The 13250-nt window shown below is 48.0% G+C and overlaps 1 protein-coding gene across 1 annotated transcript in view; it reads right to left on the reverse strand.

Moving 5' to 3' along the window:
- Positions 1–3479: 3479 nt before the first annotated feature.
- Positions 3480–13250, reverse strand: part of CNPY1 (canopy FGF signaling regulator 1) — a 28913-nt gene continuing 19142 nt past the window's right edge. Inside the window, exons 2-4 of the mRNA XM_037131930.2 lie at positions 9139–9342; positions 7345–7441; positions 3480–3554 (exon numbers count right to left, since the gene is read on the reverse strand). Coding sequence (XP_036987825.2) covers positions 3517–3554; positions 7345–7441; positions 9139–9342 — 339 coding nt within the window. The 3' untranslated portion in view covers positions 3480–3516. The remainder of the gene's footprint in view (positions 3555–7344; positions 7442–9138; positions 9343–13250) is intronic.

The raw sequence follows: 13250 nt of genomic DNA on the forward strand, positions 1-13250 counted from the left end.
TTTTCTCTGTGTGCTGTGACTTGGCATGGTTTTTTTTTTTCCCCCTTTCTGGAACATCTTGAAAAGCAAGATGGGGCGTGTAGAAAATGTTTTTTTCTCCGGAGGCACTGAAGGGATTCCTAGGTGCTTTTTCTCCAAGGTCTCTGCCGGGGGCAGACAAAGCTCTGCCTGACCCCCGCGTCCCGACTCTGTGTCTCCCTGGGCACACACAGGTGTGTACGTGAGCATCTCTGGGCCTGCGGAGCTCCTCCTGGAAGGGAGAGCTGTATCGGGCTTGTAGATCCCACTGCCCTGCCCCCGGGCCAAGGACCTACAGACACGCGAGCTACAGATTAAATTTGCTCACCGTCTCCACGTGAGGTACGGCCCAAGAGAAAGGACCCCTCCTCCTCAGGAAATACACGGTGAGGGCCCAGGGCAGGGAGAACGCCCCCCACCCCCTGCAAAAGGACAATGCCACCGACTGCGCCTTTTCCTAGGGGACTTAAGGGTCTTTCTAGCACTTTTACCTTCAGATTTCACCGGTCCCGTTTGATCTTTAACCTATTTACTCCCTTGCCCTAAAAACAAATAATCTCAGGAGTTTAAGCAACTTACGAGGAAACATTAAGTGACAGGTAGAAAAATCACAATAAAATAATGAAAAGCACCATTGCATCTAACAGGTATCTTTTTATTGTGACATTTACTACAGTTCACTGCCTTTTGGCAGAGAGCTCCGCCATATGCCAGGCAGCGGGCGTCCAGATCTAAGCTTAGCTCCCAGATTTGTATCCAATTTTAAAACAGGCCACAAAACCACAGCAAAGAATAGCTTCCCCTCCTGTTCCACCGCCGCCTGAATTTTCAGATGGGTATAGAATTAAATTTTTATTCAGATAAAGCTATTACATCCATGAATAAATATTAACCTAGGCAGAGAAATGGACATAAAAATAGACCCAGCTATTGACTTTTTTTTTTAGGGCTTGTCTTAGTAAATAAAGTATTGATCCTCCTGTTTGGGATTTCGGCTCAGTTCCACTGTGCACTCCTCAGTGAAATGGGTTCCCTGGGCTTGGCTTATTCTTAGCAAATAGTAACCACATAACAAACACAGACTGTTTATCTGAGCCGACTTGGGCTTTTCTTTATGAGAACGGGTCCACAGACGTCCTCTACACAGACTCGAAGAAGCCATTTCCTAAGAGCTCGATTCCACACCGTCTGCCTTGAACCTGCCTTCTCGACTCACGGTTTTGATAAACACCACCCCACCCCTTTTCCTCCAGGACCCCTTTCAGACCTAGAATTAGGTCTAAAAAAACTCTGAGAAACTTTTCTGGCACATCCTCAGTTTTGTTTGGTTTGGTTTGGTTTTTCCTGACCTTTGTTTTTCGGCCACTAACAGCAATAAAAAGGCAGGAATGCGTTTTGGGAGGGACACTGCAGCAGGCAGAGACTCCGTCTCATTATTGCCCATTAGCTGAGGCTGCGCAGCCTCCCGGAGACCCAGAGGGGAACTCAGGCACCAGCGTGGCCGTGAGCAATACAGCGGCTTCCCTCACTCGACTGCAGTTTCAGCAGTAACCTAATACATTACAAATATTGACATGAGTTTAATTTAATAAGTTTGAGCTGGAAAAAAATGTCGAAAAGAAAAAAAGTATGTAAGTCCTGAAATATCAAAAATCTTGTAAGAGACAAAACTGTTTTGACTGGGAAATAAAATGCCGAAAAGACACCTTTTAGCAAAACCGTAGTTATTTGCCATCAGGAGGCAAGATGGAGGTGGATGTGGGCAAATGGGGAGCCCTTGTTCCCGACACCAAGGTTGCAAACAAGAGCCCAACTCCCTTCAGTTCTGCCCCTAGCAGAGCGCTGTTCATATTTCAGAACCTGTAACAATTGCAAATGCGAGTCTGAAAAGGCTGTGCCGTTACAAATGTTACAGCGCCAGGTGGCCAGTGTCCAACAAATGGACACTTCGCGCCAGGTTCTCCTCAGCCCAGGGGAGAGAAACTATGTTTCTTCTGGGTGCAGCACCAGGAAAAGCCCAGGGGAGCCTACTGTTCAGGACTGAACTACTCGAAATGCTAAATTCACCTCCGATGAAGAAGTTCACAGAAAGACACAGGGACTATGTTTTAAACAACAAGTTTACCACCCTGCTGAAAAATGGCGCTAATTATTCTTCCATCCAGTCCCATTTTTCTAACAGCTGAAGTGGATACCGTGTGTAAGCGCTATACCATTGAACCAGCTACAAACAAACCCAAACAGCACACCTCCTCAGTGCCCCCCCCCAAATAGGAGAGAGGAACGTAAGACTCTGACATTTAGAAAGAGTCGGGGGTAGGGGGTTGGGGGGAAGATGGACATAGTGACTTCTCCCAGATTTAAGAATCATCTCCTCCTGAAGAGATGTTGGCTGGTTTAAAGAGTGTGCGTTCTAAGCAATGAGAAAACAGATGGCAACTAGTTTTTGCTCTTTTAGGGCAGAATTAGTATCATCCTACCCAGTACATTTTCACAGACAACAATGAGAATTTCTTTGAAAAAGCAAGTGTAGTAGACTACACCTCGATTGTTTAAGGAACTAAAGCCAGATTCCACTGAATGTCAAGTGCACAGAAACAAGGAAACCTCCGGGAGTGTGGGGACTAGGCTCTCCTGTATCGAGGGTGGTCAAAGGCAAATTTGTAGAAGGTCCCACCTGCCCTCCCCACCCCACACCTACAAACACACCTACAGTAGAATCCACACACTAAATGTTAGCTGAAAATCTCTGAAAAGGAAAACTGCAATAGGAGAGCTTGCAGCCTAATCAGACCTGGTCCTGGCATCACCTTTTAAAATACATACATGCGATCATAATAAATCAACTTCCTAAATACCTTGAATTCAGAATACTTGCATAAGGCCAGTGTAATAATGCTCATTATAAAATTATGCATGATTCTTATGCACTCAATTACATTTCAGAGATTAACAAGGGTTTAAACGTACGGTTTCTAGAAACCTAAATTTCATTCCTGATATAAAGTGAGTTTGTTTCTTTCACCGACGGCCACACATAACCCAGAGGAGAAAATCTGGAGTTGGTGGCAATATATTTTATTACTTTCATGATCCATCAAGTCGTTCAGAAATCAAATCAAACCTCATAAAATAGAACACAAGACTTTGTATCTGTGCACAAACTATACAGGACGCATTATTAAATCCTTGTTTCATTTACGAAATGGCTTCTCCTTTTTCCGATTACCGAATTAAATGCGTCATTGCCATGCCAATTTTTATCAAAATCCACAAAGGCAATTTGTTTTACGCCCTCAGCTTCACCTATAGAAAGAATCAGGTTTTTTTTTTTTTAATGAGACCAAACAACAGATTTTCAGTAAAATACTATATACAAGACAACGTGATATAAACAAGGGACATAAAATTCCTTCCCGTGAAGAGATGGGCAGACACAAATGCTGGCATTGACCTTGGCTGTGCCTTTCCTCCTTTCCAACCAGTAGCACGTCAGTCCTAGAATTCGGTACGATCAGGAGAAGTTTTGCACAGGCCTGGGAAAAAAAAGTTAAGAGTGCATCACCATCCTGTTGAAAACCAGCCCAAAAGGAAGTCACTGGCTTTCTGTGAGAAGCCTGTTTTTGTGGTAGCAGTTTCGAAGACTTTGAAATTGTGGAAAATCCCCCAAATACACAAAGGTAACAAAGAAGGGTGCCATCTACTTCCTGGACCCCAAACCCCAGTCTCCACACTGGCCAATGCTTTGCAGTTCTTGTGCTAACACTGAGCCCAGGGGCTGTCTTGCTCGCCCATGGCCATGGGCATTTGAGGGACGTTTACAGAGGAGCACCGTGCACTTGGCATTTGCTCCGAGAAGCAGAGGAGCTTGGCTGCACATGACTTTTCCAGTGGGAAGCGATCAATGCCACCTCTCTTTAGAAAAGCAGCAGATTATTCTAGCTACAGAGTTTTACTTCACATAGAAAGTATGCTCGCCTAGAAAGCCATTATTTGGACAATCGAATCTAACCACCTCATCAGTGTTGGGGAGTCTTATACAAAGAGGTGGAAAACACTTTCAGTTTCAATGGGGGCCACACATTTATAGATGCTTGATACTTGATGCCATATGTTGCATTGGAAATGACCACATGACAGATTCATCATCCTGATGGCTCTGCACGCAAAGGTCTGATATCAAAGCGTGAGTGATGTGTACACAGAGTGCAGGTATGTGTCTGCATGTACACCCTCCCATGCGCTGGCTGACGAGCACCTCCCCAGATGGAAGCGACTCCATGCATTCAGTCTGGACTGACGTTTCTCCCGCTTTGGTAGAATACAGCTATCCTCGGAACGTATACCTGATAATGCATTAGGATTTTAAAACATCATGTTGATGTCAAGACCTTAAAATAAAGATCCAGAGAAGCTTGGCTTATGTGTCTCAAAATATTGCATGAGGAAAAGCTAATGAACTCACTTGTATTTCTTTGCCTGGGGGGGAAAAAGAGAGAGAGAGAGATTCTATGGGAAGTTCCCCCCACCCCTGCCCTCTCACACCTCCAGCACAGGTGCACTGAGGACGTTCGCTCTGCCCCAGGACCAGAAGTGCAGGGGCGTCCACAGACCCACCTGCACCCCGGCCTCTCTCCGAGATACTCGCATTCGTGGGAAACACCTACGATGCTGATGAAAATCTCACGTGTCGTTTTAAAATCCCCACACAGCCATCCTAGCCTTCAACACAGATGTGCTTTCTCTATTGCTCCCCATTGGTCTGCGTGTAAGGAAGGACCTTTCTCTTGCAAAGACTCAAGCGCGCTCCTTAGCCAGACGGGGACGAAGCCCCTCGCAGTGGTACGTCGGTCACAGCACCATGAGGCACACTTTCAATATCTCACAACTTTGTATGTCAGTCACAGCTCGGGAGGGCTGAAACTCTTAGAAGTCTGGGAAGGGGGCCTCATCACTCCCGGGTAATTATTACAAATAGAAGAAAATGATCTAAATAGAAAAAAACAAAATTCACACACACACACACACATATATAAGTACACACTTATATACATATATTAAAGTATATAAATATAGAAAGAGACACACCTTCCGATCGAACCTCCAATTTTAAAAACACCTAGTTTGGAAAATATCAGGTATCTTCCTAAGAGCAACACGCACGCATTTTCACAGCTCCGGGCGCCACGCAGTGTACAGAGCCCACGCCGGGTGGGGAGCTACCGGTGCCTGGGGTTTTGTAACGTCCATCATGTACGTACACGGCCATTTCTTGAGAACACTGGCCCGTGGAGAGCGATCCCAGTGACATTTGTGGGGCACCAGGCCCAGTCCGGCCTTCGCCAAACAGGAAACTACTGGGTGTGAATTTCTGACGACATTGGAAAGCACCCACATGTTCCTGCAGGGCGAGAGCCGCACCTTTCACATGGTTATCGGAACCTGCCCCACATGGGCACGCGTGGTCACACGCCCAGATTCTCTCCCGCGCTAATTCTTAAGTTTGAACACATTCTGCCTTGTTAAATGGTGTGAACTTACTTCGATAGGAAGGGGATGTGGGGGGGAGGGGAACCAGGATTCTAGATTTTTTTTTAAGGTGAACATATATTTTCATTTTGTGACTTACGAATGCTTTAGGACATCCGTAAGTACGCTTCACAGAGAAACAAAAGGTGGAAACCCTCAGCCTGCTCCACGGCCCTGGGACGGCCCCTCTTCGGGTGGCCGCCCCGCCCTCTCCGAGACAGCGATATCCCTGTTTATAGCGGGAGTGCTTAACCTGGGCTTTGAACAACTCAAATGCTATCGGGAACTAATGATATAACCAGGCTTTCAGTCTATAACTAGTCATATGGCACAAATCTTAGGGTTATGCAGCAGGGTTGCATTTTCTTGCGGTTAATTTTTCGTGTCCAATGATACATATGCAGAAGGAACAAAGAGGCCGTGGATATTATTGGAATGTAGTCAAATCGCTGCTCTTGGAAACAGCCTCCCCCCCAAATTTGGATATCTGGGGCACTTGCCACCGAACAAAGTTGGCAAAACTTTGCCGAGTCCTTCTGCAGGTGTGCTTAGGACAGGCCACCTGCCTGGGCCGTGGGTGACTAGGTCAAGGGCAGGCCCTTTATGAGGAGGGCTAGGACGGTGATTATCTATCTGCAATATCGTTCTCCACAGTTTTGCATCTATCTTAATACAGGCATGCACCCTGAATTGTTAGGAAAAAATTTTAAAAAATACTGTGTTTGGGAAATTGCAGTTACACACTTATTTCTGTGAATTTCACAAAATGACATGACATACCCAAAATCAACGACCAAAAGCCCCCAAACACCCGAGCAACCCTGACCGTGCATTACTCTCCTCATACCGCCACCCAAACTGGACTCAAAATAGAAAACATCCCCATTTTCTGCTCAGAGTAAGAAAACTTCATCCTGTTCATGGGGATTTGTAACTAACTTTCCTGTTGAATAACTTTGGAAGGCATCCATTTTATCTACAGACATGCAGTATTATTTTAAGAACTTTGGCAATACATTTAATTCTGTGGGTGGAGGTGTATCACGCATTAATAGAAACAGTTGCTAAATGCTAAATGTTTCCAACTTGTAACATTGCACAAAAGTACTCCCTGGCTGAGTCGTATAATCAAGGGGAGCCAATGGCAAGAGCATGTTTCAGCTCTGTATCTAATCGGTAAAGTTCTGGCATTTTTCTCCTAGCTTCTGAGTGTGTGTACAAGAACACGAGTCAAGTATTATTTTTCCACCCTCTGCCAGAAAAAAAAAATTTGTTGAAGAAGTTGATACTCTGGGAAAGACACTGGAAAAAAAGTATCCAGCACCCCGGGGGTCAAAGAAACAAACAAAGAAACATTTAAAATGCCTTACTAAACAAAGCCCCCACTTTCTTGCTGGTGCAGGTACCAGGCAAGTCAGAGAACCCCCCTCCTGGTCCAGGATGAAGATTTCAAACCTCTCAGAGTTTAAAGGGAGCCGAGAGCTTTGGGCTCATCCGATTCCAACCAGCATGAGCTCCTTCCCCACTGGAAATCACGCTCCTTTGCTTCTTTTGAATTCACTTAAAATGTGGAGGGCAGGAAGCGCGGACGGTCAAGCCCGGCAGCCCTGTGGTCGTGTTTATTTGTTTTCACTCCCAGGGTGTCGTTTCTGATTCAGTGGAGAAGCTCTGGTGGGGGAGACGAGAGGCTCGGTTTGGGGATGGGTGGGGGGAGAAGCTGCTGAGATGCTGAGTAGGAGGGGAGGGGTGGGCGAGCGAGAGAGAGAGAGAGGGCGCGTGTTACATCAGACACAGTACCTGGCTTTTCAGAGCACAGCTTGTCAGCCAGGTAACGTGCCTCCCGGGCGATAAGTGAGAGGATCTTGTCTTCATACTCTTCTATTATGGATTCGCACTGTAGGAGCAAAAGAACACGTGTGAGTACAGGCGCACGCACAGGGGCCCTGTGTCAACGTTTCATTGACTAAAAACGTAAAATCGTGCCACCAAGGTGGTCGGGTTTTTATCGGCCCCTTTGGTTCGAGACATCATGGCACGTTAACCCTCTTTCCAGCTTGGGTAAGACATCCTGTTCCCGGGACTTACCTAGCTGACTCGTCGTGTGGAGGGACGGGAGGGAGGAGTGGCTGCTGCTATGTCTCTCTTCCTTCCACTGAGATGCAAAATTAGGGAGACCTGCATTTCCTACTTAGGCAGCTGAAAAGTCTTTGCGTGTTTATTTATTTCTTAAAAGCTGCTAGCTCCTTGAAATGGTTAAACCTGTTCCCCCCGCCCCCCGATTTAATATAATAATCCATTTTTGTGGTTTTTAAACCAGGACCTGAAGTGTGACCACAATTAAATCTTTCTCGGCAATCAAAACACGCGCATCTTTAATTTCACTGTGGGTATCACGCTTGACAGTTACTTAGGGAAGTTCCTTGTCACACGGTTTAGGGACGCAGCCCCGATTTCATTCCGCTCCCCCCTCCCCCAGATCTGACTTTCCGGCGAGGAGGGAGCTCAGATCTGCCCGTGCGTTTACAAACCTTAAATTATAACTGGAGGCTGCGCCTGCGTTAGGGAACCAGAAGGTTCCAGTTGTAGGGGTGGCTAAGCTGTAGAGGGCCATTCACCAGACCCTTGTGAATCACTCTGGGTTCATGAAGCGAGAATCTACGATTTTTGAATGGCCTTTAAAAAACATTTAACTTCCACGACGGTCTGTTTGTTTCAAACCGGTGAACTACCAGCACTCTCGCTCGAGGCCATTCCCATTCCAAAGCCCTTTCGCCCCAGAATTACCTTCACTTTTTAATTAAAATGAAATCTTCCCAAGTCAGCTAAAACCCTCACTTCAGGGTTTCAGCACGCCTGGCATTTTGGCGAACGTGTGACCTTAATACATTAAAAAAAAAACAAAAACAACAAAACCAGGCCTTTTTTTCATCCCTCTGATTCAACGGCATTAAGTAAAATGAAAGATACTGCAATCGAGTTGGCCAGGCACACACTCCCGTGAGCAGAGCCCGGCGCTCACTCACAACAAACAAACACACACCGCGCAGGGAGGAAGTTTGGCAGGGAGCCCGCCGCACCGTGGCCTTTGTTTGACTTAGTTTGCGCCACAACACCTGCGTTAACTCAGGAACACACTCTCTCTTTCGTGAAACCCGAGGTGGGCCCCTCTCCCTCTCCACTCGGCCTTCACCATCGGGGAAACGACAGCCATTCTCGCTCGGTGTTGAACCTGTAAGAGACCTGCCTCGGCAAGGGGACCCCCTGGGAGCCCCCCTGAGTCATCCCTCCGCCCCCAACAGAAGCCAAGCAACGTGCAACGTGTGTGTGTCTTAGGGTCGCCGTGACTTGTGACAGCACTTGAAAAATATCCCTTAATGTTTCCCGCCAAGACGAAACAGCACAGCCCCTTCTGTGTCTCAGAAGGCACGTTACTAAATGCACGGGCCGCACAGGACAACAAAGCAAATGTAGCACCTTAATGTTCCACCTCATGGAACTCAAGAACCACCGAAAACAAATAAAAAAAAAAAAAAGAAAGAAAAAAGCCAGCACACTCCCAGAGCCCAGAACTAGTCTGCCGAGAGAGCTTACCGCGAATTTCAAAGGTCTGTAAGCCTCTGAGTAAAAAGAGAATTTTTTAAATTCTTGGTACATTTTGTCTCCTTTCCTTGGGGCGAATCTCTTGAACGTCTTCTCCTTGGTCACAGGGTCCACCTCCAACTTGTAGTCGTTCATCCGCTGGCACACTTGGTCCAGGAGGTCTGCGAGGAACGCCTCGGACAGGGCCCAGGGAACCTGCGGAGGAAACGCGGGCAGGAAACCGGGCTCAAGGCGACCGCGACTTAAAAGGCGCCTCAGGGTTAGCTGGGGAGACTCGCAGCCCCCAGGGCAGTGCACAGCCCTCAGGTTCCTAATGTAAAAACATGCGTGTGGTCGTATTATTTACCTAATTTAAGAAGTTAGCTTAAAGCCTGGGGTTTTTTTTTTTTAAGTGCGTCTGTTTGCAGGTGGACAGAAAGAGACATTCAAACTAGAGACCATACTGATGCGTAAAAGTCATTGGCCGTGTGGAATAAGGCATCAAGCATAGAATGCGGTTATTATCCGTCTACTTGGCAGGGAGAGAGGGGAAGGAACAGCAGGAGGAGGAGGGAGAAGATGAAGGCAGGAGAGGAGAGGAGAGGGGAGCTGGAGAGAGGCGTCCGCTCTCGGCTGGTTCCAGGACTCGCCATCAGTTCAGGAGAACTTAGGCAAAGCCCGGGGTTTGTCCTCGGTCCCGCTGCCCCCTGCGCCGCGCAGTGCCCCTGCGCGGAGTGGAGCGGGCACAAGACCAGTGGCCGTGAGCCCCTGTCCTCGGCGCGGCTGCGCTGTCCTTTGGAACAGCTGGTGGCCGTCGCCGTGCGCCCCGCTCCCTCCGGAATCCAGCGAGGATTCAGAGGACCCTCCGCCCCGCGCGGGGGTCAAAGAGCACCCCTCGCCCTTGGTAACGGAGACAAAAACTTGGGGGCCGTCTAGACGGGTCAAGGTGCAGGAGGCTGGTCCCCAGTTCCTTCCGGAAGGGGGCGGGGACCCGCCAAGGGCGCCGGGACGCGCAGCGCGGCCGGGCCTCGGCGGGCTCCTTCCCTCTCCACCCTCCGCTGATCAAAGCAGGAAGTTTGCCTGACAACCATGGTGACAAGGGCTGAATCGCAAATGGTCTCGATTTCAGCGACGTCGCCATCCGCAGCCTCCATTGTCCCCTTTCAGGCGCAGTGGGAACCCTTCCGGTGCCGATGACCGCGCGGCATTCACAGGCGCGCTCTGGGCGCACAAAGGGTCCCCGCGCCTCGCCGCCATCTGGCCGCGAGTCGCACGGCCGCGCCGAGGACTAGCCGAGAGCGCGGGCGGGCGACGCCCCTGCCTGAGGTCCAGCACCCGGGCGGGCGGGTCTTTTAAGGAAATCAACTTCGTTAAAAAAAAAAAAAGTTCAAAGAAACAGAGGAAGAGGAAAGAGCAGAAGAAAAACACCACTAATTGGCTTTCAACGGCCCCACCGGGCACTGGGTAACAATATCCGCCCTTAGCCCCGCAAAAACTGGACTTCAAATGGCTTTTTAAATGCTGTCTAGGCCGTTTACGGAACCGGAACACATCACCTCAGTTATTTATTCACTAAAATACCAAGTTTTTAAAAACTCACGAGTGTGCTAGTGTTTTGGGGGTTTTTTTGTGTGTGTGTTTTAATGTCTGCAGTCAAAAGACCTGAAAAATGGCTGGTTTCACGCGCCCACACCCCAAATACAGGTTGCGTTTTCTTTATACCTCTGATCATGCCACTGAGGCACTCCGAGTTGGTGTTGGTTTGTGTGTGTGTGTCTTAAATACACCAATGAACATACTGAACGTGCTTTACTCAGAGGAGGGAAGGATTAAATGGTGTCCGGGCTGGACACTCACACCACACGGAGGGAGACGCTTAAATGACGAGGAAGCAGCTCATTAAGAATGGCCGGTTCTTTTTCGTGCCCTGCGCGAGCTGGGCGAATATTTCCTTATCTGATGCATGTGAAATGTATTAGTGGTGCTTTCTGGGACTCAACAAAACAGGCTTTTACTTCAAAGAGAAGGAAAGGCTCTTTCATTTAGGGAAAAAAAAATCTAACAGTCATCACGAACCCCTTCTCTCCTCCTCCTTCCCCCTTCCCCGGTCGGAAAAGTCGGGGGGTGGGCGACCACAGAGGGTCAGGGTCTGCCTGCCGGTTGAGCTTTGGAACCGAACCCTGTTCCCCGCCACTCGCCAGGATGTCACGTCGAGTGGAGGTCCCCCTCGGAGCTGTTTTTGAGCTGGGTGGGAAATGGCAGAGATCTGAGACGTGAGCGAATCAGGACCCTCGAGGGGCGGGGGTTGGGGGGGAGCCCTTCCACGCTTCCCCGGGGCAGCCATTCCTTCCTGCACATCCTGGTCTCCCACGTCCTAAAAACGGACCCCACGTTACACGCTCCCCACCAGGCGGGGCTGGTTTTTTTTTTTTTTTTCTTCTGAAAGTGTCATTTAACAGGTCCAAATAGAGCGGCATTGCGCCTGTTTTAACACAAAATGTTCTCTGCAGGGATCGACACGTGAGTCTGTTAAACCTTCGCAGGCTAACTGGCCTTTTGTTGTAATTAGTAAATATTCTTTCAGCGTAGAAAACATTGGCTGCCAGGTACCTCTGACAACACATCACAATTCTTACTAAAAACAAGAAAGGAAAAATTCCCAGGATATGCCTAGGAGAGTTCCTTTTACAGGAGATTAAAAAAAAAAAAAGATTTTAACATCCCAAAGCATCCAATTTTGCAAGAAAAATTTTAAAGAAAGCGATGCCCAGGCATTGCAGCTCTTTTGCTGTTTCGTAAAACGCGTTTGCTTAGTGTTTTCCACGGCTCCACGCAGCGGAAGTACCGCCAGTAAATTTAAAGGTTGTTCATAGAAGAACTGAACTCCTTTCTCCTCTCAGAAGAGTTTCGTTCTGAGAGTGAATTATAATGATGAGTATAAGGACAAGTGGGATAAAACGAAGTCTTTCTCTCCGCACACTGAGGGCTTTGAATGGTTCTTCTCAATAAAGCCACCTCCATTGTCGACTTAGGGGACGGTTGCCTCCGACCTGCAAAGACGGTCTCGGAGATACTGGCCTCATTAAAATATGAATGGAAGGGCGCCATCCCTGCCTCGGGAGGAAATGGCTTTCTTACAGCCCTGACGTCTGCCGGCGGGCGGGCCGGTGTCTGTTACCAATACAAAAACGATCCCTTAGGATTTCATAGTTTCCTTGGAGCACCCTGATCCAGGAAAATCCTAACTTTTTCTCATTTTGAAACCTACTTCCTGCTCGAATTATACTTAATAGTTGTAGCGTCTTTTTTTTTAACTCCCTTTAGGCTTCTATTGACCTTGTGCTTGTTTCAGGGGCTGTGACGGGGGGTGGGAGGCAGTCCCCTCTCACAGGCACTCGGAAACGGGAGCAAGGAGTGAGAAGTTTTGGCTTTGGTTTCCCTAGAACCCCGGAGTTAGGGATGTGTTCCTGACCCCTAGGACAACACGTTAACAGCAGCCAATTACAGAAGGGCGTCTGTGTTTGCTCACTACTGTGTGTCTGTTAATCTTGCGGCAAATTTCTTGCTCGATGGCTATCACCACCAGGCAGGGACGCAATTATGGCACAGTGCACCATCGGGCCTGGGAACGGCCCTCGTGGCCTATCTGTCTCTCTCACAAGAGCCTGACCATCTCAGATAAATCTCAGCCATCTTTATCGCCGTTTTGGAGTGCCCCTCAGACGGGAAACCGGAACTTAAGCTGCCGAGTGACCGATGATGAATTTCACATTGTTGCAAAGATTTCTCCTTCTAGAGGTTTCCAGTTAATGGAGAGAATTTAATGGCGTTGTGGCAAGTACTGCACCTGGTTTAGTCACTCACTTTTCATCCGTAAAAACATTGAAATCACTCCTGGTAGGAGTTAAAAGCTGATATTTGGGGGTGAAGATTCAGCCCCTGCCCACTCTAGGCTGTAACAGGAGAGGCATGGCCTTCAGAAACTCTTGTAAGTTGATGAAATATGTAATTAGCTTTTATGCTAATTTACTGCTATGAGTTTGTTGTCTGACACTTCTTCATATAATATGCAAATAGCATCGACTGTTTAGTTTTATTAGACAATATAATTACAAATCCAAAGA

The sequence above is a fragment of the Artibeus jamaicensis genome, unplaced genomic scaffold, assembly GCF_021234435.1.
Source record: "Artibeus jamaicensis isolate MK-2021 breed Jamaican fruit bat unplaced genomic scaffold, CSHL_Jam_final contig_718, whole genome shotgun sequence".
Taxonomy (NCBI): domain Eukaryota; kingdom Metazoa; phylum Chordata; class Mammalia; order Chiroptera; family Phyllostomidae; genus Artibeus; species Artibeus jamaicensis.